General features: G+C 54.6%; 2 protein-coding genes across 3 annotated transcripts; both read right to left on the bottom strand.

The window, feature by feature from the left end:
- Nucleotides 1-2,586: 2,586 nt before the first annotated feature.
- On the bottom strand, nt 2,587-7,341 carry LOC135324623 (gastrin-releasing peptide-like). Its single transcript, XM_064501273.1, has 3 exons — nt 7,069-7,341; nt 6,178-6,428; nt 2,587-2,978 (listed from the first exon to the last, which is right to left on the bottom strand). The coding sequence occupies exons 1-3, from the start codon at nt 7,223-7,225 to the stop codon at nt 2,925-2,927; spliced, it is 462 nt and encodes a 153-aa protein (XP_064357343.1). The 5' UTR covers nt 7,226-7,341; the 3' UTR covers nt 2,587-2,924.
- An 11,478-nt stretch (nt 7,342-18,819) lies between these two features.
- LOC135324622 (signal peptidase complex catalytic subunit SEC11C) lies at nt 18,820-26,324 on the bottom strand. 2 transcript variants are annotated; one of them, XM_064501272.1, is made up of 6 exons: nt 26,139-26,324; nt 24,443-24,552; nt 23,057-23,206; nt 20,827-20,946; nt 19,461-19,518; nt 18,820-19,039 (listed from the first exon to the last, which is right to left on the bottom strand). In XM_064501272.1, exons 2-6 carry the CDS (start codon nt 24,523-24,525, stop codon nt 18,986-18,988), a joined length of 465 nt encoding a protein of 154 aa, XP_064357342.1. In that variant the 5' UTR covers nt 24,526-24,552; nt 26,139-26,324; the 3' UTR covers nt 18,820-18,985. The 2 variants fall into 2 exon arrangements, with proteins under 2 accessions (XP_064357342.1, XP_064357341.1); XM_064501271.1 differs by having other exon boundaries at nt 26,135-26,321.
- Between the last annotated feature and the right edge of the window lie 577 nt (nt 26,325-26,901).

Genomic DNA, 26,901 nt, shown 5'->3' with positions numbered 1-26,901 from the left:
GCGCGTGTCTGTGTGTGTGTGTGCGCGCGCGTGTCTGTGTGTGTGTGTGTGTGTGTGTGTGCATGTGCGTGTGTGCATGTGTGCGTGTGTGTGCATGTGTGTGTGTGCGTGTGCGTGTGTGTGTGTGTGCGTGTGTGCATGTGTGCATGTGTGTGTGTGCATATGTGTGTGTGCATGTGTGCGTGTGTGTGTGTGTGTGTGCGTGTGTGCGTGTGTGTGTGTGTGTGTGTGTGTGTGTGTGTGTGACATGCCGCACGGGCAGGGGGTTCCGGGGCGTGTGCGTGTGTGTGTGTGTGTGTGTGTGTGCGTGTGTGTGTGTGTGTGTGCGTGCGTGTGGGGTGTATGTGTGTGACACGCCGCACGGCAGGTTCCGGGGCGCCAACCGGGCTCCCGTCCGCGGGCAGGCGGCGCAGCGGGCGGGGCAGCAGCACGGCGCGGCGAGGAGGGGCAGCAGGAGGCGCAGCAGCGCGCCGCCCCGAGGAAGCCCCTGGCGCCGCAGTCAGGCGCATCGCTGCCCCCGGGCCGCTGCCTTGGCCGAGGGCGCCGCCTGCCGGCGCCGGGCAGCGCTGCGGGTCCGGGGGCGCGGAGCCGCGCCGCGGGTGCCTGCCTGCCCGCCCCGCGGGGTCTGGGCTGGATCCGCAGGGCCTGGGCTCGATCCGCAGGGCCTGGCCCCTCCCGGTGCAGCCGCTGCACTTTTTTTTCCTTCTCCCAATACTGGAAGAACCTGAGGCTCGTGTAGGATGAGCCCTGTTTCTGACAGGTCATTTGCACGAGCTCATTTACTAGTGCTCTCTGCAAAAGCATGCGTTGGACTAATTCAGCGTTTCCTCTGTTTTTAGCAAAAACATCTCCTCTCGGAGTCCGCAGTGGGCTCTGGAGTCTCTCCCTGCATTTCTGATTCGTGTGGCCGGCGGGGGCCCTGCAGGGACGAGCACCCCAGCACTGCTGCCGCACACACGGACAGGCCTTGCCGCACGCCTGGTCCCTGTGGGGCCTAACGCTGAAGCTGCAGGCCGTGTCCCCGTGGGAGCTGGAGCGCGTGTGTGCCCGGCTGAAAAGCAGCCGCGGGAGGTGCGGTTAGCTCTCATGGTCAGTACCGCAGGAGCTGTGTTGCCCACACAGAAACCAGAGGTCACGCTAACCCCGCTGTGAGCAGGGCCTAACCCCGCTGTGAGCAGGGCCTAACCCCAGCCCTCCCGGCTCCTCGGTCAGGCGCTTCAGCCGTGCCCTTGCTGCGCCAACGGAGGGCATCCCGGCGGGGAAGCCGCCTGTGCTGCCCGGTGCTCAGTGGACAAAGTGCCTGAAATTCGGAACCGCAAGTTCCCGCCTGGAGACTGGTGGGCCCCGGAGTTCAGAGCCCGAGGCGAGGTGCTCCAGCCGGCAGAGCGAGCCTGGGCGCGCCTAAGGGCCGTCGCTTGCAGCGGCAGCAGAGCTTAGGGGCATGGTGCAGTGTGTCTGGGCTTGCTCGCAGCTGTCTGCGTCTGGACTGCGCCGCGTGGAAGCTCGTCCACGTCTGAGGGTGTCAGGGATGCTTCCCCTGCTCCCCCCGTGGGGTCCCCCCCCGGGACGCAGCACCGCCGAGCGTCCCCAGGCAGCCCCCGGCCCGCTGCGCTGGAGAGCCGGGCCGCTGTGCGCACCCCTAGCTGCAGGGCCTGGCGGGCACAAAGCGGAGAAAACCTCCACGCTGGCCGCAACGGTGACGAAAGGCGAGGTGCTCCAAGCTGCCACTGGCCTGCACGTGCCAAACATACCGCTTGTGCGGGAGCTGCCCCTGCTCGCTGGCCGGAGCCTTGGGGGGGGGGGGTCCATCCATGTCCTGTACGCCGTAGCTTCGCTGCTCTCTACCCCGTTAGTCCTTCACGCCGGGCGCACAGTGGCTGCTCTCCAGGGCGCGGGGGATGTCCTCATTCGGCTAAGCCCGTGCCCCGGCGTTTAACGAACAGCAGAGGCTGGTGCTCCCTTGCTGTTGCGGCTGGTGAAGAACTCCAGAGCTGCGGCATCACTGCTCCGGGAAGCACCACGCTTTCCTCCTTCTTCCTCGGCTCCGGCCTGTCGCTCCCGTCACCGTGAGCCACCAAACTGCCCGCTCCGCCTTGCCTGTGCAGCAGCAGCCGGCAGAGCTGCGAGTCCCCGGCTCCGGCAGGCTGCCGCCCCGCGGCACAGGAAGGGCCCCGCTTCCCCGCGCCGCCCCCTCACCCGCCCTGCCGCTCCTGCCCCCGGGCTGGGCCGTCGCGCACCTCGGCCCCGCGGCCGTGCCGCCGGCTCGTCCTCCGGGGCAGCCCCGCCGGCTTGGGCCTGCTGCCGCCCCTCGGGCCTGGGCGCGGGGGCACGCTGGGCCCCTCCCCGCCACGTCACCGCCGCGGAGCGCACGGAGGAGGACTCGCGTCAGCAGCTCTGCCCGCTCCCCGCGCGGGCGGCGGGGCACCGCGCTCGGCCCGCGGGGGCCCTGGGAGGACTGTGGCACCCTCGGCCCCCGGAGAGAACCAGAGCGGGCAGCAACGCACGAGGGAGCGGGCCTCGCCTGCCGCTGGCGACGGCACAGCCCCCTTCCCCCTCGTTAACTCAGCCAAAAGCAGAGACTCAGCCTTCGTATTCGTATTGTTTATTGTGAATGCTGAAAAATCATGTAGCTCCAAACTAAGAGATGAACTGATTAGACAGGTAAGTCGTACAATTACTTGGAAGACCCTTCCTTGACAATTACGTATACCGAAGCAGTTCGAGCGAGAAAATGCAACTTTGGAAATGACACCGAGAGTTTAGTCAATGCTGAGACATACAAGAATATGTGTATTTAGATATTTTACACAAAGGAAATCTTGTTTACAGAACAGAAACCTTGTTGGTTATCGGATACAACCAAGTGCTTGTGAAACATAGTCTCTTACGGAAATTATTCCTTTCCTTGGAGGCTGAGAGACCTTTCAACTTGGAGTGCTTTCTTTCGTGTTCACAACTTGAAGCAGATACTCCATCATCTAATAAAAAGAGATAAATACTGTTTATAGACCAGTCCTGACAAAAGTCACTCACTAAGTTAATAAGCCTAATATATAACTGCTCTGTGTGTTCACATGACAAACACATTCCTAATAATCTTCCCATAATAGACCCCATTTGTTTTGGTTAGCTTAATAACTGACTGCCAAAGTATGAGGAAAGTCATTCTCCCAAGTAATTCTGCCTGCCGTCTCATTTATATAATGTCTCATTAGTGTTAAAAAGTGAAGGCACACAAACAATTTGAAGTTTATTTTCAACTTATTTTTACACTCAGGCCAACTTGCAAAAAGCAAGGTTTTTCCTTCTGATTTTTAACTGCTTTAGTAGCAACTTATTCACCGCATGAAGAGCGGGCAAGGTCTTAATCTGCTTGGTATTAAAGGAAAACAGAAGCGAGCAGCTCAGGCGCATCACACGACGTCGCAGAACTGTTCTGCCCATCTCTGTCTGGCTTTTTTGACTCTTTGTATGTTACAGCACTTTCCCGATTCTGGGTCAGTTTTTCAGAAGGAAAATTTTCCTTTCATTCTCGAGGGCTGCACAGCACGCTGTGAGCATTAGGGGCGAATAATGCCCTGAACGAATCCAAACTAACAAGCCAGACCCTGAATCTGGTTCCCTGCAGTACAAATCTGTATTTCCTTCTGCAGCCTCTAGCTTTGGGGGTAGCAACTTCTGATGCTGAATTTAGAATTTACGTTTTAAATTAAATCAACTAAATTTGCCACAGTCCATGAAATAAAGCCCTCACGAGCACATTTATTTCCAGCACAGCCTATGATGTTCCACAGACGGGAGGATGCACCGCGCACCCCGGGAAGCGGCCCGCCCGCGGCTCGCAGCTCCGCGAGGACACGGTCCACGGGAACCACAGCCCCTCGGTCGTGGAACGGCCCGGGGACGGTGACTGCCTCAGCTGACAGCAGAGTTCACCTTCTCCCGTTTCCATTTCAGTGCCTCAGCCCAACAGCCACGTCTGCAGCGAATACTAACCCCCTGTGAACGCGGTGCCTTAGTCCGCCCACACAGAGTGCCTCGTTCAAACTCCAGTGCAACGCGGCTAGGCGTGAATTTAACGCCAAGTACAAACCTTCTTACCCTATCCACTGCATCCTCATCCTCATCAGCTAACTCTGCCTGTGCACCTTCTGCCTAGGCAGGCACCTACGCTGGTCACTCCCGCCCACGGGCACCTTGGCAGCTGGTTAGGCAGCACCTGCATTTAATGTGCTGCTGTACCACAAAGCCTGGGCAACACAGAACCCATCGCATCCACAAAAAGCTGGAGAACCAAAATCCAGAGGTTGCTTACACCCTTTTATCACTGGGTACTGGTACCACCGAATTTCATAGGTACCAGAATCCCAGCTCTATAAATAAACAATGCCTCCTTCATTAACAGTAATAACTTGTGATTGAAATGCTTAGGAAACTATTAAGGCTCTCTAAAAAGTAAAGCACATTCTTTTTGACCTGCAGGTCCTCTGCATCTGGAAGGCAGATCTCAAAAAGATGCATGGTTTGATTTTGAAATGCCTGGTTTTTATTTAACTGAAGCCAATGGAAAACCAATTTGTTGTATCTTAAGTAGCCTGCATGTAATCATGCATTTGTGTCCAGCCATCGGAAAGCACAAGTTTCATGATTATCTTTTACTTTGGGGTGGAGACAAGCTAATTGTTGCATGCCAGAGATCACAGGTTCTTCCACAAAATGGGGCTTGGCAGGTTGTCATATATCTTAATTACATGAAAAACGTGAATTTTTTACCACTCACTGGAGATTCCTGGAAATTTAAGGCAATAATCTCATTAATCCATGTATATGTTCAATGTCCAGCTACAAAAATGTGGATTAATTAGTTTAGGATAAAAGTATATACATGCAGACATGACTCAACTTACTGAATGAACATATAGTCCTAGCAAGTACAATTTATTACCAGGCACTTTTAGAAGTCAAAATATTTCTCCTTTTATGTAGCATAATGGGATTTGTCCATATAACTTGCTTACATAGCTGCCCGCCGCAGCACTGAAGATGAGATAAATGGTTTACTTTTAGATCCTGTTAGTCACAGCTATTTTAAGTGTCACTGTCATAAAGCCGTAGCCAGAAAGAAACGTATGGCCACCATTCCTGTCACTGGTGTGTGAGACTCGGATCATGCCTGTATTTAGTGGGTAAATCCGCATCCATACCCAAGTCAACGGCAACGCAGTCACCGACCTCACCGCACCAGGTTTTCGGGACAGAGCCCAGGGTGAAATTCGCTGGGGAACAGTGACTACATCACGTCACAGCAGATGTGAAGGAAGAAACCTAATGCCTTTAAGGGAGAATATTCATCTTTCCCCACCATTTCCGTGTCACCCCAAAGACTCCCGTAGCTCTATCACCGCTACTGTACCCGGTGCAACATACACAAAGACGTTGTCTAGTAAATGCGGCAAGTTACACGGCAATTCATTTACACCCCGATCGTTTTGTGCAAAACCTCACTGCCAGGTATATCTTACAGGATTTTCCAAAATAACGGGGGTTCATCTGTTCCAAAGTCTTGCTCGCTTGTGAGCAATAAGCCCATTAACTCAAGGGGAGAAGCAGCGGGTCCCGGGCACCTATAACACCCGTCAGTGGCCGCAGTGCCATTTGGCAAGGTCAGAATAACCCCAGCGGCGGTGGGCACCATCGGCGGGGAAACCGGGGCCGGGGGAGACGGGGGCAGAGCTGGGGGCAGAAGCAGCCGCGCAGCCCGACCCGCAGCGCCGGGTCCCGCCGCCGGAGGGGCCACGCGGGAGGGCAGGCGACGCGGTGGGGCCTCACCCAGGGCGCCCTTCGCCCCCCACCGCCCTCTGCACCCCGTCCGTGCCCGGTGGCTCTGAGCCGCTGCGGACGTGGTCCCGGTGTGCTGGTGCGAGCACGAGGCGCCAGGGGAGAGAAGACGCAGCTGCCAGGAGAGGTGCGGGGCACGGGCGCTGCGAGCTGCGTCCCGCCGGCCGGGCCATCGCCGGGAGCGAGCGACAATTTGTAACCGCGAGCCAGGTCTAACTTGTACCGAATGACTTGGACATCTTTCTGCTAACTTTCTGGACAGCCCGTAAGCTAGAGGAAGCGGACCCGTCGCTGTGAAACAGACGTTACGCATACAGGATCTCTGCACTACCAACTTACGTCCTTCCAGCTGCCGCCGTCGTCCGCCTCCCAGGCGCTGCGGGCGTACCAGGGGAGCCCCCCTTTTACGACGTGAGCGCTTTTATTTTCATTTCCTTCCAGCAGCCTTAGCAAATACTTGGACATCTCCTCCCACTGCAGATAGTCGTCCAGCTGCTTCGTATTTTCAGGTAACGCTGAAAGCGGGAGCTTGTTTTCTCCTTCATCAACGTAAGGAAAATCTCCAGTGCTCTTTTTCCCCATTAAATGTCCTGTAAGAACAGTGGCGGCAGCACCAAGTTAAGAAAGATGCGAGTGTGGTGGTGCAAAGATCAGCGGGAAGGGACGGGAAAGGGACGGGAAAGGGACGGGAAAGGGACGGGAAAGGGACGGGGTCAGGTGATGCCAAAGCTGAAACACCCCTGGGCTGGAGATTGTCACCGTGTTGCACACGCGTAATTTCCTCTGTGTCTCAGGCTACACCGGCAGAGAAAGTGCTGCTGCGAGCAGGGCAGAGGGACCCGAGCCCTTTGCCTGGAGCCGGGGGCACTGGGGGGGTGTGCTGGAGCCGGGGGAGCCGGGGGGCAGTGGGGCTTTCCCCGCCCGCACCCGGGCTCGCCAGCAAAAGCCCGTGCGCCAGCGCCTCCCCCGCAGCCGGGCGTCCCGCGCCGCGCTGCCGTCGGGGCGACACCGCGGGGGGCCCCGGGCCGGGGCGGGGGGGGGCTGGGGGAGGGCAGCGCCCGGGAGCCTCCCCAGCCCGGGCTGCCGCGAAGGTGCCGGGACCGGCCGGGCGCTGGCGGCAGCGCCGTCGGGGCGGGGCTGGCCCCGCTGCCGGCTCGGGCGGGTGCGGGTGCGGGTGCGGGTCCCGGAGCGGGAGGGGGTGCCGGGAGCGGGGCGGGGGCCGGGCCTCACCCACGGCCCAGTGGCTGCCGCGGGGGTAGATCTTGGTGAGCGCGGCCGAGCCGCCGGGCTGCAGCGGCGCCGCGCCGCCCCGAGCCGCCAGCAGCGCCAGCAGCGCCAGCAGCGCCACCAGCGGCCGGGCGCGGGGCCGCCGCGGGTCGCCGCCCATGCTGGGAGCCGCCGCCGTCCGCTGCGCCCGCTCCGGCCGCCGCCGCTCCGGGCCACGCGGTGCCGCCGCCGCCGCCGCCGCCTTTATACCGAGCCGCGACGGGCGCCCGCGCGGCCTGACGCCTCCCCGCGGGGCCGCCCCCCCCCCGCCTCCCTCCCTTCCTCCCCCGCGGGGGCGGCGCGCACCGCCGTGCCCCCCCCCCCCCCCGCTGCCCCCCGCCCCCGGCTGCGGGGAGCCGCGCTGCCGCCGCCCCCTCCGCGCTGCGCCGCGGGGCGGGACCCCCGGCCGAGGGGGGGTCGGTCGCCGCCTGCGCCCCGCTGCGCCCCCCCGGCCCGCCGCCCCCCGCCCCGGGGCTGTGCGCGCCCCCCGCTCCGCTGCCCGGCGCCGCCCGGTCCGGCCGTGCTGGGGGGGGGGGGGGGGGGCCGCGCTGCACCGCCCCGTCGCAGTGCTGCTGAACATCGCCGCCAAAACGAGCCCGTCTTCCGCGCCGCAAGCACGCCGACGGCCGCAGAAGGTGTCTGCGGCTCTGCACGGCCGGAGCAGCAGGCTGGCAGCATTGCGCGGAAGCGGGGGGGAAGCCGCCCCTTGCAGCAGGACTCCCTGCTCTTTGAGCTGGCGCAAACAGCAGCGTCGTCCCGCGCTCGCTGACAGAGCCGCCGTCGTGCAGCGAGTTCAGTCCCGGCAGCGGTGGGCCTGCCGCCGCGGGCGCTTGCTGGCGCGACCCCCGGGTTCTGGGCCCTGCCTCGCCGGCACCGGCGCCCTGCGGCACCCCGGGGCCCGGCCCTGCCCGGCTCCCGGAGACGAGACGTGGCCGGAGCGGGGGGCAGCCTGGGCGCGTGGGCCCCACGGAGCCGGGGGCCGCAGCGGCCGCGAAGGCGTGAAGCACGGAGCGGTGCCGGGGCGGGAGGGAGCAGGCGCAGAGGCAGGCGGCGGCGAGTGCCGGGGCGCCCGTGTCCCCGCGTCCCCCGCGGGCTCTGCGGGCTGGCGGAGCGGGTCGGCAGCGGGGCCGTCAGGGCTCCGCCAAGGCCTTGGGCCTAACGGGGCCGCTCTGCCCGCAGCTCCTGCCCCACGGAAACGCGGGGGGCCGCGGCGGCGTCCTGACGGCAGCTCCCGCCCCGGCGGTTACAGCCGAGCGGCCCCCGGTCCCTCTGCCGGAGAAACGGTGCCAGCAGACACCCTTCCCTGGTGCCCAGGGTCGGCTCCCCGCGCTGGGGGCTCGGCCGCCACGGCCAGCCTCGTTCCGCCCTGTCCTGGGTTACTTTAACTTGAGACGGCTCCTCGTGCGCTTCCCCTGCTGTACCTCGCACTGCGGCTTAACAAAAATTTAATTCACTTTGCCCTTTAGGCGTTAAAGTTACAGTGAGAAATACTGAGTTACCGAGCCGGTCGCCTTTGGGTTTGAATTCTCTCCTTAATTAGCATTGGCTTTTCAAAGGGAGGGACGTTTTTGTTTGGGAAAAGCAGGTATTTTCTGTGTCGGGCGCACCGGGAACTGTAGACCCTGCTGAATTTTTCACGGGCAGCACCGGTGTCCGCTTCCACGGCTCGTGTGACCCGCGGGGCCCGGGCGGGCGCGGGGCCCTTTCCACCGCGGCCGCTCCCCGAGGGCACAGCCAAGCCCCCCGCGCCCGCCCCCTCCGCCGGGGGGGACACGCACTCGGGCCGCAAACGGGAGTTAACGGTTCGGCAAAGGCAGAGCGAATCCCCGAGCCGCCGGGGCCGGCTGGGAGCCCTGGGGACCCCCCGGTCCAGCTCCTGCTGCAGCAGGGTCACCAGAGCAGCCTGCCCAGGACCACGTCCAGGCGGGGCTGAATATCTCCAAGGATGGAGATGCCACCACCTCTCTGGGCAACCCGCTCTAATGCTTGATCATCCTCACAGGGAAGTGTTTTCTTGTGTTCAGGTGGAATTTCCCGTGTTTCAGTCTGCGCCCGTTGCCCCTCGTCCCTGGGGGCCACGAGCGGGAGAGGAGGCGGCTGCGAGGCCTCGTGCGGCTCCTCCCACGCTGCCCTCCTGCGCCGGGCGCCCCGGGTGGGACCGCCGGGCGCCCCGGGTGGGACCGGCGGGCAGCCGACACCGGGCCTGTGCGCGTCAGGGCACCGCGTGCTGGGCAGCAGGACCAGCGAGCACCGCACCGCACCGCATCGCACTGCATCACGCCACACCGCACCGCTTCGCACCGCGCCGCATCATTGCATTGCATCACACCGCACCGCATCACGCCACACCTCATCATTGCATTGCGCCACACCGCACCGCATCACACCACATCACACCACACCGCATCATTGCATTGCACCGCACCGCACCGCATCACACCACACCGCATCACATCGCATCGCACCACACCTCATCATTGCATTGCACCGCACCGCACCGCATCGCACTGCATCACGCCACACCACACCACTTCGCACCACACCGCATCATTGCATTGCACCACACTGCACCGCACTGCATCACACCACACCGCACCGCTTTGCACCACATCGCATCATTGCATTGCATCACACCGCACCGCATCACGCCACACCGCATCACATTGCATTGCATCACACCGCACCGCACCACGCCACACCTCATCATTGCATTGCACCGCACCGCACCGCACCACGCCACACCGCATCATTGCATTGCACCACACCCACCGCACCACGCCACACCGCATCATCGCATCGCACCACGCCGCACTGCACCGCATCATGGCATCGCACCGCACCGCAGCACGTTGCAGTGCACCTCGCCGTACCGCGCAGCACCGCCCCGCCCGAGGCCAGGCCCGTCCCTCCTTGGCCTCCCCAACGCTGCCTCGGCCCCAGCCCCCACGACGGCACAGCTGTGCCCGACCACAGTTCCCTTGCTTACCCTTCCGCAAGGATTAGAAACAATGGATTTGTTCTAATTCTTATATCAACCTTTTCAGAAGCAAAAAACTGGCTCTCTACAGAAACAATGTGCTGGGACCCCGCGGCAGGAAAGGCTCCGTGTACAGCAAACACGTGTGGTCGGCTGCAGCTGCGCCGGCTGCTCGGGACCCCCCTTCTCCCCAAGGGAGGGATCCGCTGACCTAAGTTTGCGTTTGAACGTCAAGAAACCGCTCCTCGTTCTAGCTTGTGCTCCGCGGCAGGAAAGCTTTGACGGGTTCTAAACGCTGTTATTGCAGTCACGCTGCTTAATTTGCTTTCTTTGCATCTTAGGCAAACGTGGCTGCTCTCTCAGCCAGGCAGGTTTTATGGAAACAAAAGACACCGAGGAGGAGGGCAGCGGTCCCGCCGCGGGGGCAGCGGTAAGGTGGGCGGCCCCGGCGCGAGGCTGCGGGTGCGAGGAGGCCCCGGCCCCGGGCGCCCGTTGCAAACGCCGACGGTGTGATGGGCTCCGGGGCGGCCGCGCTCCGCAAACACCGGCACGGCCGCGCAGGCCGGCTCCCCGGAGCCGCAGCGTTGCGCGGGAGGAGCTGCGTGCCCGTGCGCGGCCGCCCCACGCAAACCGCCGAGCCGAGCCCCCCGCGCCGCCGGCTGCGCTGCGGGAAGCCCCAGCGCGGCTCAGGCTCCGCCAAGGTGATGGCTCACGGCGCGCGAGGGCTCGGGGTGCCAGGGCGCGTCTGCCGCTGGAGCCAGGGCCGGGGCCCGCGGGGCCGGACACCCCCACGCACGCGCTGAGCCCCCAGGGAGGCGGTGAAACAGCCCGGTGCTGCTGCCGCTGCCGCTGCCGCGCTCACGGACCGGGGCGCTGTGCTGCGTTGTGCCGTGCCGTGCCGTGCCAGGCCATGCTGCGCCATGCCGGGCCATGCTGCGCCATGCCAGGCCATGCTGTACTGCACCATGCTGTGCTGTGCTGCGTCGTGCCATGCTCTGCTGTGCCATGCTGTACTGCACCGTGCTGTGCCCTGCTGTACCATGCCATGCCATGCCATGCCGCACTGTGCTGCACCGTGCCATGCTGCACCGTGCCGTACTGTACTGAGCTGTGCTGTGCTGCTCCATGCCATGCCGTGCCGTACCGTGCAACGCTGTGCTGCACCGTGCTGTGCCCTGCTGCACCGTGCCATGCCATGCTGTGCTGCACCGTGCCATGCTGTACTGTACTGAGCTGTGCTGTGCTGCTCCATGCCATGCTGTGCCGTGTCATGCCATGCCATACTGTACCGAGCCATGCCATGCTATGCCATACTGTACCAAGCTGTGCTGCACCATGCCATGCCGTGCCGTGCCATGCCGTGCCGTGCCGTGCCACACTGCAGCGCGCCGTGCTGCGCTGAGCAGCCGTAGCAGCCCGGTCGTCCCGGCTCTGCCGCTCTGCGGGGGGGAGGGACTCCTCCGGCGGGGATGCAGGGCCGGGAGCCGAGCGCGGTGGGGAGCCGCTGCCCCGGGGGGGGGGTGGCTCCTGGGACGCCTCTGCCGGGCGCTGCTGCGGGACACGGGCCCCGTCCCCTTTCGTTTGGGGGTTTGGGGAAGGGGGGTGCAGCACCCCCCCCCCCCCAGCAGCCAGGCCAGACGCAGGCACCCTGCTTGCGTTTCACTGTTGTTTGTCACGCGTCGGCCCCTGCCCGGAGTCGGGAGGTTTCGGGACACGCGGGCAGCACGTGCAGGCGGCCCACGACGCCCGCGGCCAGGAGCGCTGGGGAGCCGTGCCGTGCACGCCTGCACCTCCGTGCCGGCCCCGAAGGCGCCAGCGGGATGCGTGGGGCTGCCGACGGCACCGGGGGCCCAGCGGGGCCCTGCCCGGCCGCGGGGCGATGGGCTCGGGGGGTGGGTGCTGGGACCGCTGGCAGGACGGGGCTCGGTCCCCGTGGCGCTGCTGGGACGCGCTTGCCGCGCTGCCTGCAGCTGCTCCGTGCAGCGGCCCAGGAGGTGACTCATCTGCTAGGCTGCTAATTTGCAACTAAATCTACGGAAAAGACGCATTGAGGGAATACAGAACCGCAGGTTTTGTTTCCCACGCGCCACCTTCCTTCCCGTGCAGCTGCTGACGCTGAAGCCATCAGCACCACGCGGCCCAGAAGCGGGAGCGGAGGAGCCCCCGGCCCCGCGGGCGCCCGCGCGGGATGCTGCTCCCAGGCCGCCTTGCTCCCGAGCTGCAAAGCCCGGCTTTGCATTCGGCACGCGGCAGCGAGGTGGTCGCGGAGCTGGGACCCGCAGCCCTGAGGCAATGGTGAAGGAACAAGGCTGCGTCGGCCGCTGCTCTGCGCCTACAAAGCCTGAACCCACGCTGAGGTCTGGGCTCAAGCAGCTCCGAAACTCAGACAAAGTCCCGTCTTTGGCTACGTCTACAGCAGCTCTGTACGTATTTACATAAAGATAAAGAATACGCATATCTGTATATATAGAAATCCTGCCGATACCACATTCACGCACAGATGACAGAAAGGCAAATTTGCAGAGAAGCCGTGGATCCAGGCGCGAACGGCGCGGTGGAAGGGGCGGTTTGTGCTCACTGCAGCCAAGCTGTGCAGCGGAGGGACGCGCTGAAGTTTTTATCAATCATGTAGGCGGCTTACGCCTTGTTTGCTTTGGGCCGTAAGATCTGCAAAAAACATTGATAAAATCCATGCATGCAGGGGAAAACGTCCTTTTCATCGCCGTTGCTCACTATCTTGGTTAAACACGGAGCGGGGCGGCTGGCACGGCCGAGCCGGAGCGGCGGGGGGGCGGGCGGCGGGGGCCTGCCGCGCGAAGGGAGGGCGGTGGGGGCTGCGGCCGCAAGCAGCGGGGGGGCCACGGTGCCTCCGGCGACCTGCCGCCACCAACACGGGCGCTGCGGGAGCCCACCGCTGCGGCGAGCAGGTCACCAGCTCCGCCGGGTCCATCCCGACCTGCTACCAGCAACGTGGAGCCCAGCGGAGCCCACCACCGCCAGCGAGCAGGTCACCAGACCCAGGTCCATCCCGACCTGCTACCAGCAACGTGGAGCCCAGCGGAGCCCACCACCTCCAGCGAGCAGCTCACCAGCTCCGCCGGGTCCTTCCCGACCTGCTACCAGCAACGTGGAGGCCAGCGGAGCCCACCACCGCCAGCGAGCAGGTCACCAGCTCCGCCGGGTCCATCCCGACCTGCTACCAGCAACGTGGAGCCCAGCAGAGCCCACCACTGCCAGCGAGCAGGTCACCAGCTCCGCCGGGTCCATCCCGACCTGCTACCAGCAACGTGGAGCCCAGCAGAGCCCACCACCTCCAGCGAGCAGGTCACCAGACCCAGGTCCGTCCCGACCTGCTACCAGCAACGTGGAGGCCAGCAGAGCCCACCACCTCCAGCGAGCAGGTCACCAGCTCCGCCGGGTCCGTCCCGACCCATCCCGAGCACGGGGGAACCGGCAGCCTGGCAGCAGGGTGGCAGGTCAAGCAGCTGCATTTGCAGGAAAGGCAGAACACTGATGCCTCAAAACAACGGAGGGTCTCGCCAGTCGCTGGTTTTTAATCAGCCACCCACCGCATAACCTGCTCCTGCCGAAGCGGGCGCGTGGCCGGGCCGGGGCCGTCCCTCCCTTCCGCAGGCTGTGCCCGCGGGCTGCGTGGAGCGGGGGCTTGTGCCCTTGCCGCGGATCACGGACGTGCCCCTGTGCAACGCTTCGCCCTGCGGCAAAGGCACGCTGCTCCGTGCCGGGCTGCGGGGGCACCCGCCCGGCTCCGGGGGCTCCGGGGGGTCGGGGTCCCCGGGGGCGGCAGAACGGCACAACCCCGCTGCGGACGCGCCGCGCAGGGAAGCCCGGGCCGCGCGGCGGACGCAGGAACCGGGCCGCGGGGAGCAGCGAGCGACCCACGGGACCCCGGCGGAGCGGGGGGCCGAAAGCACCCGCGACCCTCGAGCGTGCGGAGTGGGCCAGGCCGCGGCAAACCTGGCCAGTGCTTCCTTCCACGGAGAGCACGGGGCCTTCCTTTTTTAACTCCCGACTCGTGCCTTTTGCACCAGAACAACAGAATTAGCTGAGCCCTGAAAACGGCACAAAGTCCTCGCTGACGGATGAGGCCTTACGGTCATTTCAGCGCGGACACGGAGCCAGGGCGGACGCTTGTGCCTTTCCTGCCTTCTAGGCAGCTCCCCGCGACGGCCTCGGGTTTCCACGTCACCGAGACGGAGATTTGGAAAAATGTGGGATTAACAGCAAAAGCTGGCAAAAAGCTGCATCATCTTTTCTCTGATACATTAAGAAAGAGGCGAGTGCTACAACCATTTCTCCCTGGGTGATAACATTAATATTCAAAGTATTTAAAAAGCTAGACTGCTCACGTTTTGCTGAACTGCAAAGCGTACCTCCCGTGAAAAGCCCGTGCAGCACATCTGCATTTCTGCTTTTCTTTTTTTCTACGGAGAGAGGTGCGATGAACCGATGGCAGTAGGTTAAGATCGCTTCCTCTCCGCTGAGGAAAAGACTTTGCCTACCACAGTTCAAAGGTGTCACGATTAGGGAAGGGAAGGATTTAACCTCGGGACGGTCTTGGACGTGGAGGCCATCCGACCCCCGGCCGTTTTGCTGCACGCCTGTTTGCCGCCACGAGCGAGCGTTCCAGCGGCCGGGGCGGCCGCGCTGCTCCCTGCCCACGGCTTGGCTGCCGGGCCGCCGGCCTGGCTCCGCGCCCGCGGAGGGGGGATCCCGCGCCCGGCTGCCCCGGCCCCGGGGGCTCGGCCGGCAGGGCAGGAGCGCTGCCCCAAGCCTCAGCGCTGGCTTCGCGGTGCTCGCGGGGGCTCCTCGCCCGGGGGGACGCGCTGCCGTGCCCTTGGGCTCCCCGAGCCCGTGGCAGACCCGGCGCTGGCGTCCCAGGGACGCGAGGAGGGGAGCCAGCACCGCCAGGGACACGCGACAGCACAAAAACACCTGCTCTTGAAGCGCACAGGTGACAAACGTGAAGCTACATGCTACAGCGGGGCACATCTAACACATCGCTGTTCCCAAAGGCGAAACCTGCCTCCCTGCTTTGCCTCGGCCACGCTCCCGGCTCCCGGGTGCTCCGCTGGGCCCCCAGCTCCCAGACCCTGGCTGGGTTCGCAGCCTGCGTTGCCTCCGGCAGCACGAATCTGGCAGACACAACCGCGGGGTTTGCAGCGGGACCGTGCGACCTCCGCTGGGACATCGGTCTAGCCGGATCACGTGAAGCCACCTTCAAACTTGTTCTCAGCGAGACGAGCAGGAAAAGCGCGTAACATTCGGTTACAAAACATTTCAAAGAGGAAACAGCATTACCTCCACGGCTACAATAACATTTAACAGACATGAAATCATCCAAGCGTTGCACAGTGCAATTTACTCAGGGCAGAAAGAAACCATCCTCCTGATGGGCATTTCACTGCCAAAGCTCATTTATCTGTGTCACCGCCTTGAGAACTAAGCGATTCCATACCCTCCTCTAGCAGAAGGGAAGGGTTTATACCAGAAATTTAGATCCTGGGCAAAATCTTCCCTCCTCCACTTCTGCTGCGAGGTACAAACGAAGCAGCACTACCTAACCAGACCACAGGAACCGGGAATGGTTTGCTTACAGTAGCTCAGACGATTACGGGAACCCAAGTCAAGAGCAGAGTCAAGAGCAGCCCAAGCCCTTGGGCCACCACTGATCTCTCACCACCCATCGGCAGCCAACAAAACAAAGCGGTGAGGAGAGAGCAAACTGATGTGATTTATTCAAGAAAAGGTAAGCCTGCCAGTGACCAACAGAAATACTAGCAGGACAAGAAAGAAACTTTAACACGATTACGTGATTCCCAGACCCGAAAGACATCATTTCCCCCACGTAAGGATAGCCGTGCCTCGTCACGCTGCACGCTTGGTCGAACGGCACTGACCTCCCACGAGCAGCGGCAGCGGGCTCGTACAGACCGTGATGAGGCGAGGGGAGGGGATGCCTCCACGCAGCAGTGCCCAGCACCCAGCGAAGCACTGCCCGGGGCTTCCCGAGACAGAGGTTACGCCTTTGTATGTGTTTTATACAACTGTAGGTCATTTTTTGTGGTACCCTACTTCCTTCTAATGCAGAAAATGACAAATGGGCAACCATGGTGTCCTCTGGCTCCCTAGCTTTCAGCTAATAATGTTTTCATCTACAGACATAACCGTAGAGGGAGACTCCACACAATTCTCCGTGCACCACCTCTCTAACGCATGATGTTTAACCGGGATCCCACAAGGCCCCGTCTCATTTTATGGCATCCTCCAAACCCACGGAAGAGCCCGTCTGACCTTGATTTCTCACAGCCATCATCAACAAACTGACAAAGCAAGGAGCCAGAAATACGTCGGCATTAGACAGCGCTTCTCTCCTGCACCCATGATCTTCAAAAGGGGGAAAAGCCACTTGGAGAAGTTCTTCTCCTCTCAGTCTTGTCTTGGCACAAACGGGTTGATCTCAGCATCAGCAGAGACTCCAGATGCCAGAAGATAGTCTGAGTCTGCATTTCGGTACCCTTAGTACCAGAGCTACTCCTTTGCTAAAACATGCAGAAGAGCTGAGGGAAGAGCAAAAACAGTGACTCAAAAATATCTAAATTCAGTAGATGATCAAAAGAGTAACGCATTTATGGGAATAACCCTCTCGACAGGGGGGAAAGAAGCCAGGGGAATCCATCATGGCTTAGGCCTGTGCCACATTGAAGAATACCCAAAAACCTCAAACTTGGATTTCAACAAATGCATTTACAGCAGTCCCAGCTAGTGGAATCACTTCTAAAGCTTGACAGGAAACTACGTAGGCAGGAACTTTGCATATTTATATAAAAAGATCTAGCATTATGGCATCTAGTCCTACCACCTGAGAAAAGCTACTGTGTATCACAGCAGAAAACGTACATTACTTATATGCTTGAACAAGCCATTGTATGTGGCTGACCAAAGCTGCTGCTGGATGCAGCCAGCAAATCTCTATGCGCCCGGCTAAAACCAGGAGGACGAAGAGGGCCCGCGCTGTCGTCAGCATCTCACCAAACGAGCAGATCTGGCAACATTGGCGGCTGTATGCCCTTCTAGTCTGCAAGTCAACTCTACAAATTAAGTTTTTAAGCTCTTCTTGACAAATCAGGACACAGCATATCACACCCAAGAACTAAAACCCCTTTTTCTGAGCGTCAACCCACCTATTTAGATGTTATCGTTCTTGCTCATCACCAATCCATGTTTCCTCAACACAAGAAAAGATTTCCATAATCACGTGTTGAATCTGTCATCTGGGTTACGTCCAAAACCCCCCTCGAAATTAGAGCTGATGGTGACTGCATGAGGGGTAGAGGGAGGGTGCGCACGGGGAGGGCAGAGAGATAAATTCCAATTTCAGCAGTAAAAAAAAAAAAAAAAAAAACTTTACTACTCATACACTGCCTCCAAAAATTACATTATTTTTTCCTTTACTGTGATGGTACCCTTCCAGGAAGGCTGCATTAAGAATATCTAAATTATTATGACATGCCATTTATTATACTCAATTTTATTTCTAAACAATTTGACACAAAATAAGTCATTTTTGTAATACAGTTTGTTGTGAAAACTGCTTACTAAGAGACAAAAGTAGTAATATTACTTGGAAAAATTCAGCAGTTGTCTGCCTTTCAGCACTGGTAGTTTCAACAGAAGAGGTGCCATTATTGTAAAATATTATGTTTTTTTGTAGAGGTGAGGAGAAAGCAAAGAAACAAAACTCCACAGGAAAAAAGCCTCATGCTGTTCCTTATCAAAGCTACAAACCCAAAGCAAACGAGGAAAACAACTTCTGCCTTGCTGAAGCTGCAATGTTGACACTGGAAGCCAAGAAAAGTCTAGAATTTCACATAAGACAGCTATCAGGCTAGGTTTTAAAGTGAAAAATCAATTTTGTGTTTAACACTCTTCAGGTGTCACATGCCAGGAGAGAACAATGCATTCTCAGGACTGGAATATGAACGATGTTTTTCCTTATTGGTAGCATACTGTGGTGCTTTTCATTTGGTAATTTCCAAGTGTTAGTAAATCCCCACAAAATCTTTTGAGTAGCTTTGTGCTGTAGCTGGGAACACGAGGGCAGACGGGTTGATGGCCTGAATTCCAGCAACACGGACAGCCCACAGCCCTGAGACCGGGCTGCAAGGTTTTTGTGCCTACGCCACAAGGGAGCAAGTTTCAGATGCACAGAGAAAATTCAAAGGCTCCAATTCTCAGCTCTGAACCAGCATAAAGGTCTCTTTCCTGCCTATTTTTCTCAGAGCATATTGAAACAACTTTCTTCAGGCATAACCATGACTAAACTCCTACAACTCACCGCCTGTTCCAACGCATGATGTTGTGTCCTTGGGGTAGTGAGAAGATCAGGGAGCTCACAGGGGTTAAAAATAATCAAGCAAAATAACTGAACAAACAGCAGGGAGCAAGCTGGTTCAGTTGCAGTACTGCTAAAACAAATAACCCCCCCCAAACCCCTCCAAATCCCCCAAAAGACAAAACAACTCCCCCCAAACGACCCACCACCAAAGAAACCTCTGCAAACTACAGTCTCAGGGCATTGCCTTCAACGCGCCCAGGAGTGCCATGCGTTACCTCAGCACACGGCAGTCAGTGCCCTCCATCTGCAAACAGCCACCTGAAAGCACTGACTACTTACGCTGGTAAATAGGCAACTACATAATTAACCAACAGCCAAAAGCTTTACTCATTAACTGTACAGTTTATTTAGACAAGACAAAAGTTTGCACAGTTTTGTAACTGTATACAGAAATTAAAATATCTGAAATATATTAGTTTTTTCCAGTATATTTAACTTCATTCTTGGAAAAGTGGCGCTCGCTCTGCTTTTTTTTTTCTCCTCTAAATTTAGGATTCACGTTTCAGTAGTACATATGCTCCCATTACTGCCAGAAGAGCATACTGCAAAAGAAAATAAGGACGGATTTTAAATTCTTCTCATGGAAACTCTGAAATTATACAGTATTTCAAAATGTGCCCCCTCCAACGTTACACCTTCTAGATGAGTCCATAATTATAAAATTACAGGAATATTTTAATGTGATCATATTTATTATAAATTGGAATCACAAATTTATACTCTTAGCTCATGATATTCCTATAAATAAAATGCTTTCAAATGTTTAAAAATAATAAACTGTATGGGATAATAGACAAGCTTTTTATTTTGGAAGCCCAAAAAACAGTTAATTTTACATCAGGCAACCAAACTATGGAAGCAAATTTATTAACACATGTATCCTTCATATATACAAGATTCTTATTAGCTTTACTTGTTATTTTATAGTTTTATATTTCAGTATTGAAATGTTTGTATACATACCTTAAATTTTGGATAGTCATTCATTATTATAGTTACCATACCAACATAAGGCAAAAATCTGTAATTGACAAAACAGATCGACATAAAATTAACCCTCAAAAATCACATGACAATGCTTCAGTTCTACTCAAATTTCATTATTTTAGATAGTTGATTTCAGAGAAATAAACATTCAGAGAGACTGCAAGGCCTTTAAAGAGCACGTGTGCTTGACACCGCAAGCTAGGGAGCAAGATCTGAGATTCCCCTCTCCTCCCATCAAGTAAACACTTCGCCTTGCTGCACATTATTTATAGCATTAGAAATACATAAGCGCCACAGGAGTGGCAAGTAATTATCACCATAACGAGGGGTCGAGGCAAAAGCCTAACATACTGCAACACAGGGCGATCTGGGAATTAGTCTTTCAGTGTCTCCTGCTGTGGAGCTATAAAAGCCATATAATTCAACGTGGTAAGGGTTTCAAGCTAGTACGAAACATAACTTAGTTGGCATTTAAGCTAACCTACCACAATTAAAGGTTTGGAGGGGTACTTGTTCTATTTCTTTTTATTTGACTTGAATGCAGGGACAGAATCTAGAAAACAAGCAAATAAATATTCTCCAAAAAGAAGTATTTGGTACTTTCACCCTAGAGTTGGTCTATGACAACTTACACCGCTCTTAAAGTTGGCAAGAAAAACCACAAGTATATCACTTGGTACAAGAAGTCCTGCTTTCCATGAGGATTGGCCTGTGACATTAATCTTAGCCTAACAGACCCAGCAGAATTTGCATCAAGTTTCTGATGGCATCGCTAAGTCTCTCAAAGCCCAAAACACACTTTGCAAAGGCCTCTGAGCAGAATTGTTCCAGATAAGAACAGTGTAAAGCAATCACATCATTTATACTTGCTACTAATGTGTATTTGAAAGAGGAAATAAGAAGTTCAATTTTAATCTAAGAAAAATACATATAACTGAATTAGTTTGAGAAAATCTTTAAGACTGACTTTTCATCCCAACTAGGGGATGAGGGCAACTAGGATGGGGCAAAAAGCTCAAACCTTGTGTGAAATTCTTGTGGGATGTAAAAAATCATTTCCTAGTAATTTCTGGTACAAGGATGATCTGGTTAAATTTTGTATTTACTGGTGAACTATTTACGTTGAAATTTACCATGTTTTAAAAAATTAAGCCCCACTATCCAAATTAGTGAGAGGACTACAAACAGCAACATTTCCAGGTAAAATATTTTTGAATTTCCTAAAGAAAATGGTAATTAAATGATTATCAAACAAGATCTAGTTTGTACTACTACTGAAATTGATTTAAGTTTGAAATTTTCTATATTTCTTACAACAAACATAGACATGTTCACTACTTACCCTCTTGCTCTTCCAACAACGTCTTTCTTCTCTAACCAGTTCTGACCCTCTTTGTACAAGCCTCTATCATCGACTTCATTATTATCACCTTTAGTCAGAAATTTGATGTCCCCATTTTCTCTAGAAGGCAATGAGGCGATAAACTAACTACCACTTAATTTAAAAATCTCAATTAACATGTACAAAGCACAATGAGGATGAAAAGTACTACAAGATTAGATAACAATACTTCCAGTCCCGCTTGTCCTGCTTATTTAGCAAACACCATTAAAGCATTAACATTACAGGCTTTACTGACAGAGTCAACAGATCTTAACAAGAGGTGTTTTTTTAAACACGCTCCCAGATTGTCATTTGATGTAAGCAATTATACTCTGAGCACCAGAGGAGTATTTTCCATCCAGAGCAGGCACGAAACTGTCAACAAAGCAGTATGTACAGACGAGGAAAAAACCCCTCAGCCCTGTATTTTCAACAGAACAGAAATGAAATGCTGAGAAAAACAAACTAACAAACAAAAATTGATTACCAAGCATCCAAATGACTGGAAAGAGTTTTGGGTTTGGATTTTTTTTAATACAAATTGTTGAATAAGATCCAGTGATGTCATCACACATTAGAGAATCAATTTAGCTGAATTTCAGCAACAAACTTCAGCAAATACAAGGTATATCCTAAATCTTCCTTTAGGAATGGAATTATATATAACAATCTATTGTTTTAAGTAATTTTCTTCTAACTTTAACATACTTGCTTAACTCATAATAGATTTTTGTTGTTGTTGTTGTCAAATTAAAGCATGATGGGAGTCCTCCTTTTGATGCAGAGAAATCCTGAAGACTTAAGTGAGCTGCAAATCTGCATCAAATTCAGCATTTTGTCAGCAAGACTGCACTACAATTTCAGGTCATTTATTGTTTATCCGTTAAGCAACATAGCGAGTTCTTGGCAAAACCTCAGCTATGGTTGATATCTATTAACGTGATAAATAAAAAAAGACTGGTCTTTAAAAAACATCATGTGGGCAAAACATTTTTGTGGGTTTTTCACTGGACTGTATGGAGAACCCCAAGGGACTGAAGCGGTTCAGTAGGTGGAACTCTTCCTCCCACACGGAAAAGTGCTCATGGCGCTCCGGAGAACCAGGCTGCTCCCTCGCAGACACAAAACTGAAGTCCTGGCCTCTCCCAGCCATTAAAAAGGCTCGAAATTCTTTTTGTAGGAATAGAGGGTTTAAATCCTGACCATGCCCAAATCATAGCTTTTCCTTACTGTTTCAATGGAAAATGTATTTTACACTTCATTCTGAACATTATGTAATTTAACCATCGCTGTTACACAAAATGATTTTGCTCCACAAGCTGCTAATTGCAATTAAAGATATCAAGAAACAAGGATTTTTTCTGAAGATTGATTAGGTATTTAAATGAAAAAAAAAAAAAAAAACAACAGGCAGTACTTGGACGTACATATTTGTTTTGAAAAAGTGTTGAAGGACAGACACCACTTGCAAGATAAACACCTTCAGTTTATTGCTAGAACTTCCTGAGGAACAAATATATCAGTGCTTGCCACATCCAAGTTACATTTTCACTGCGCAGGAGTGGAAAAAGAATCGCCTCTCTTTTGTTTGGGAAGGAACTGTTTATCATACCAGGTATATGCAAAAAAAGTAAAAACAACCTGCCTGTTACTTTTGAGTATAAATTATTGTTGGTATTGTGACTAATGCACACAAAAAGAGTAAGACTTTGAGTCAAATCTCTGTTTTACGAAAACTGCCATTAGCAAAGGTCACACACTTCCCAGGTTTCATCTACAGTTCTAACTCTGAATCTGCATGTCCTTCTAGAGATTTGTTTTTAGATGTAGCTATTTCTCATAACCAAACTCCCACTTCTACAACAGTCACCATGGAAGTGGACTCTGCTCCCCTACACATTCCCACTGACTGCAAAAACGATGCGTATAGCTTGTGTTACTAGACTCCTCTTTGGTGCAGGTTCACCCACTTTGAACCTGAGCAGCTCCGCTGAGGGACAGGAGTCAGTGCCTCAAGAAGCGTGCCACAGGATTGGGGCCAGATATGGATTAAGCCTAGAGACAAATTTTATCTTACTGCATATCCTCACTTGCCTTTCTCATAAGATAGTACCAAATTAAAAGGTAAGTGAAAGTCACAGTAAAGGAAACTATATTTAGGAGCAAAGAAAACATCAAGTTGCATTACTTTTCATGAATTTTGATTACTCTGTGAACTATTGGAATGTCTCTGCCTTCAACTTTAAAAACAACTATTTCACCAGCTCTGATTGGGTCGTCATGGAAATTTGTTAAGAACAACAGGTCTCCCCGGTGAAAAGCTGGTTCCATGCTGCCACTGCAAACAAACAGAAAGGGAAAGATTATTGGCATTATGGTAAATGAAAGAAGAACCACAAAAGCAACGAGCATTTACTCCTCACAGATAAACTCCAGATTTTAATTGAAATCTGTACTTCACCCATTCAATAGCAGTACACAGACCTTTGATACACAATCCAAACGTTGGTAAGTCCCAGGCTGAGATAGCCTGGGGAAGACTTACCCTACTGCTTCAACAAAAGAAAAAAAAATTAGCTGTATAGAAAAGTATTGGTATCGTTGCTATGACGGAAGGAACAAAATGAGCCGTTCTGGTTAAGATAACTAATTCATTAGTGAAAAGCCAAAAGACGTTTCACTGAACAGGGAGTACTTCTCTATACAGAAAGGATTTGACTTACACAAACAGGGCTGATGCTTACGTCAGTGATTACTGCCCATGATCTGAAAATTCATGCATTTTTTCAAAGCTAGCCATAATATCTTTTGGTAGCAACCTCTAAGATAGGACTCCAGATCCCATTACTAATTACAGGAACAAACAATTCCCATTAAAACATTGTTATTCCTACATTCTCTATATACAACCGATCCATACACATTGAATCTCAGTATGGCTGAATCTTCCACATATGTTTGTGCTTAACTTTGTGTATTTGATTAGCAGTCAGGGGCCTGTAGGACTGGGCCTTTATATACCAGAAGTAAGATATCATTGAGAAAGAAGCAATGGGCATGTATAATTAACTCATAAAGTGAGTTTTACCATAATACAATTCTAAAATAAATACAGATACGCAAACAAGAAATTAACAAATAAGCCTGAAAGCGTTCAGCGCCTTCAGCAAGTGCATTATGCTTATTTAAAGCTTCTTCTCCAGAGACAACAGAAGTTTCACAGGATAACATGCATTTCTGTTAAAGTAGAACTGATTTTTCGGAATCCCAATCCCCACACAGACAGCAGTACGCAATCTTGGGTAGCTGATATCTATACAAGAAGGGAACAGACATAGACTTTCAAAGGTTTCACGTACCTACTGCCTCTATTGACTTCAATGAAAACTAGGTTGTAGCTATGAAAGTGGCCTTTGCTAGATGCCCCAAAACAGAGCTAAAAGAAAATAAGTGTTTGAGCACTACTTTAAGTATATGATATTCTAAACTCCAAGTCTATCCAAGGGGGAAGGGGAGGAGACAAAAGATAAACCACTACTTGGACTGTAACAAAAAAGCCTCTACATTGACTTACCTGAGCACCACAACGATAGGGCTTTCGCTTCCAGTAACGACAATCAGCCCTTTCCATATCATAAGGGCTGAAGACACTATCATAGCAAAATTTAAGACTTGGTAATACAGCTATAAGACACAAACAAGAAAAGTGTTTTAAAAGTTACTGTGCTGTATGCACAACACAGAATTTCAGTCTTCATGCACTGTGCAACCCCGAAGCACAACCCAGCTTATTTACTTATATTCCAGCAGAAGCTTCACAGATACAGCAATACAGCTGTGAACACCATGCTGCAGGATGAAGTTTTAATCCTTAAGCGTACCTCCATCTTGGCTTATGACACCTATAGAGTATTATATTTGCTGGTGCTAGAAGCCAGTGAACTTGCCACTAGCAAAGACTTGTAAAACGTGTAAAGCTTTATGGCAAATGATTAAATCTATTTTTGATTACACATCCCTGAGTCCTACTTGAGATAAGTGTTCAAAACACACATAAAAAATAATGTAGACTACTACTAAAACCAGGATCAGCAAGAGCCTTCGTAGTTTGAACAGTTTTCTTTGTTTAGAGAGAAGAGTTGGGGGGAAAGAGGGAGGACGAGAGAGTGCCATTCCCTCTTACTTTCAGACAGGAACTTCTTATGTGCAAAATCTTTTATCAATTTCATCAACTCACTTTCTGCACCAAAATTTGACTGCTTTACCGAACCTTACAACAATGGGTACATTTTCTTCCTACCACCTCCTTTTCCTTTTCTTGGCAATATAAAGAGCTACCCCGGTGCAAAACAGCCCTGCCCACCTGTTTACCGTGGGAGTCATCTACCTAAACAATGGAACTGGAAATTCTAAGACCATCATCCTAGTTTAAGGATCTATTTACTGGGGTTTTCAGGGATGTAATTCACATAACTTATCAGTGGACAAGTTTTTAAATTTGGCCTCAAAATCTCCTCTCTAGCTGGTTTTTTTTTTTTTTTTTTTTTTTGAAACATTATTGTGGATTATTATGGATATTAAGAAGCAACTAAGGAACTTTCACAGCTTGGATATCAGTGAGTTTGTCACTAGTCTCATATTCTTCCTTCCAACTACTTACCAACTAACCGTTTAGTAAAGATGAGAATAAGACACCTATTTTGAACTACAGGTATTCAGAAACACCGGCCTGCTTCCACACAGTATACTTCTAAAATAAAACTAATTACTGACAAATATGCAAAAAATGCAGTTTCTTGAGACAGAGCTGGGAATGCCTCGGCAGGAAGCTGCAGTTCCCCAGCTCTGGGTGAGCGCTACCGTCCCCGCTTTCGCAACAAGCGCGGCTGAGCGTCGGACCTGCCCGGAGCAGGACACGCAGCAGGACCAGACGAAGCAGCAGCTGCTCGGAGCGGCCCAGCACACGCGCTGCAGACCGCACGTCCTGGGGGGGGGGGGTGCCCGGGGGGGTGCCCCTCAGGTGACGCGGGGCCACACACCCCCAAAAGCAGAACCCCGGTCTCCGGGGCCTCTTGCAGAGTGACGCAAAAGCTAGCACGACAACGCCTGTCTCGCACAGTCTTGTGCTAAGCGCAGCCGCCTCGAGAGGAGGCACTAAGCTGAAAATGGGGTGGCCACGCACCGCCTCCCAGCAGCGCCCCGGCAGGCCGCGCAGACCCGCGGGCAGCCCAGCCCAGCCCAGCCCCGGCCCCGGCCCGGCCGCTACCTGCCGTTTGTTCATGCGCCGCAGGTCCCCGAAGAGATCCATGGCGGGGGCGGCAGCCGCTGGCGCCCCGGCGCGCGGGGAACACCCCGGCTAGCGCGGCGACCCGACCCGCAACGGCGACCCGCCACTGCCCCAGCGGGGTTGGTGGCACCGGCGGCGGCGCCGCTCCCCGGGAGTTGTAGTCCCCTGCTCGCGCCGCGCCGCTCACACTGCAGGGGGAGCCGCAGTCAAGGGACTACAACTCCCAGCACGCACCGCGACGGGGGCCTTCATGGCGAGGCCCCTTGCCGCCTGCCCCTGGAGATGTCCGGCCCATTTGCTGTGCGACGGGGCTTTCAGCCCGCGCTGAGGCCCCACGAGACCACGGAAAGAGTCAGACCCGTCTGCGGAGCAGCGAAGTGGCGGCAGCGGCCTCCCACACCGTACCGCTCAGAGCAGGCAGCTACGGAGGCAGCCCCCCTCGCAGCTCCCGCGCCGTGTGCGCAGCTCATTGGCGGGCCCAAGCGGGGGCGGGAAAGGGAGAGAGCGAGACGGGCGGGGCGGGGCTCGCGCCTGCTGCCGTTGGGGCGGGGCGGCCGCGCTGAGGGCTAGTGCCGTGACATGGAAATGGCGATTTTCACTCTCAGCCTTTGAATTCTGTCTTTGGACACCGTTACCACCTTGCACACACTCAGACCGCTGTCTCTGTTGTCTCGGTGACTGCCAGGATAGTTTTTTGGCATGATTTGTTTTAATCCAAGATGAGGCAATCACGAGTTTCTCCACTG

The sequence above is a fragment of the Dromaius novaehollandiae genome, chromosome Z (genome assembly GCF_036370855.1).
Source record: "Dromaius novaehollandiae isolate bDroNov1 chromosome Z, bDroNov1.hap1, whole genome shotgun sequence".
Classification (NCBI taxonomy): domain Eukaryota; kingdom Metazoa; phylum Chordata; class Aves; order Casuariiformes; family Dromaiidae; genus Dromaius; species Dromaius novaehollandiae.
This window is presented reverse-complemented; position numbering and strand designations above follow the sequence as displayed.

What these genes read in the sequence shown, in the direction of transcription:
- LOC135324623 (XM_064501273.1), bottom strand. Translation starts at nt 7,225, where the DNA reads ATGGGCGGCGACCCGCGGCGGCCCCGCGCCCGGCCGCTGGTGGCGCTG. An exon ending in CGGCAGCCACTGGGCCGTGG is followed by an intron (nt 6,429 to 7,068) that starts GTGAGGCCCGGC and finishes CTGTTCTTACAG; the next exon opens with GACATTTAATGGGGAAAAAG. An exon ending in ACGGCGGCAGCTGGAAGGAC is followed by an intron (nt 2,979 to 6,177) that starts GTAAGTTGGTAG and finishes TCTTTTTATTAG; the next exon opens with ATGATGGAGTATCTGCTTCA.
- LOC135324622 (XM_064501271.1), bottom strand. Translation starts at nt 26,176, where the DNA reads ATGGATCTCTTCGGGGACCTGCGGCGCATGAACAAACGGCAG. An exon ending in GTAATCAAAATTCATGAAAA is followed by an intron (nt 20,947 to 23,056) that starts GTAATGCAACTT and finishes ATTGCCTTCTAG; the next exon opens with AGAAAATGGGGACATCAAAT. An exon ending in ATGACTATCCAAAATTTAAG is followed by an intron (nt 19,040 to 19,460) that starts GTATGTATACAA and finishes TTTCTTTTGCAG; the next exon opens with TATGCTCTTCTGGCAGTAAT.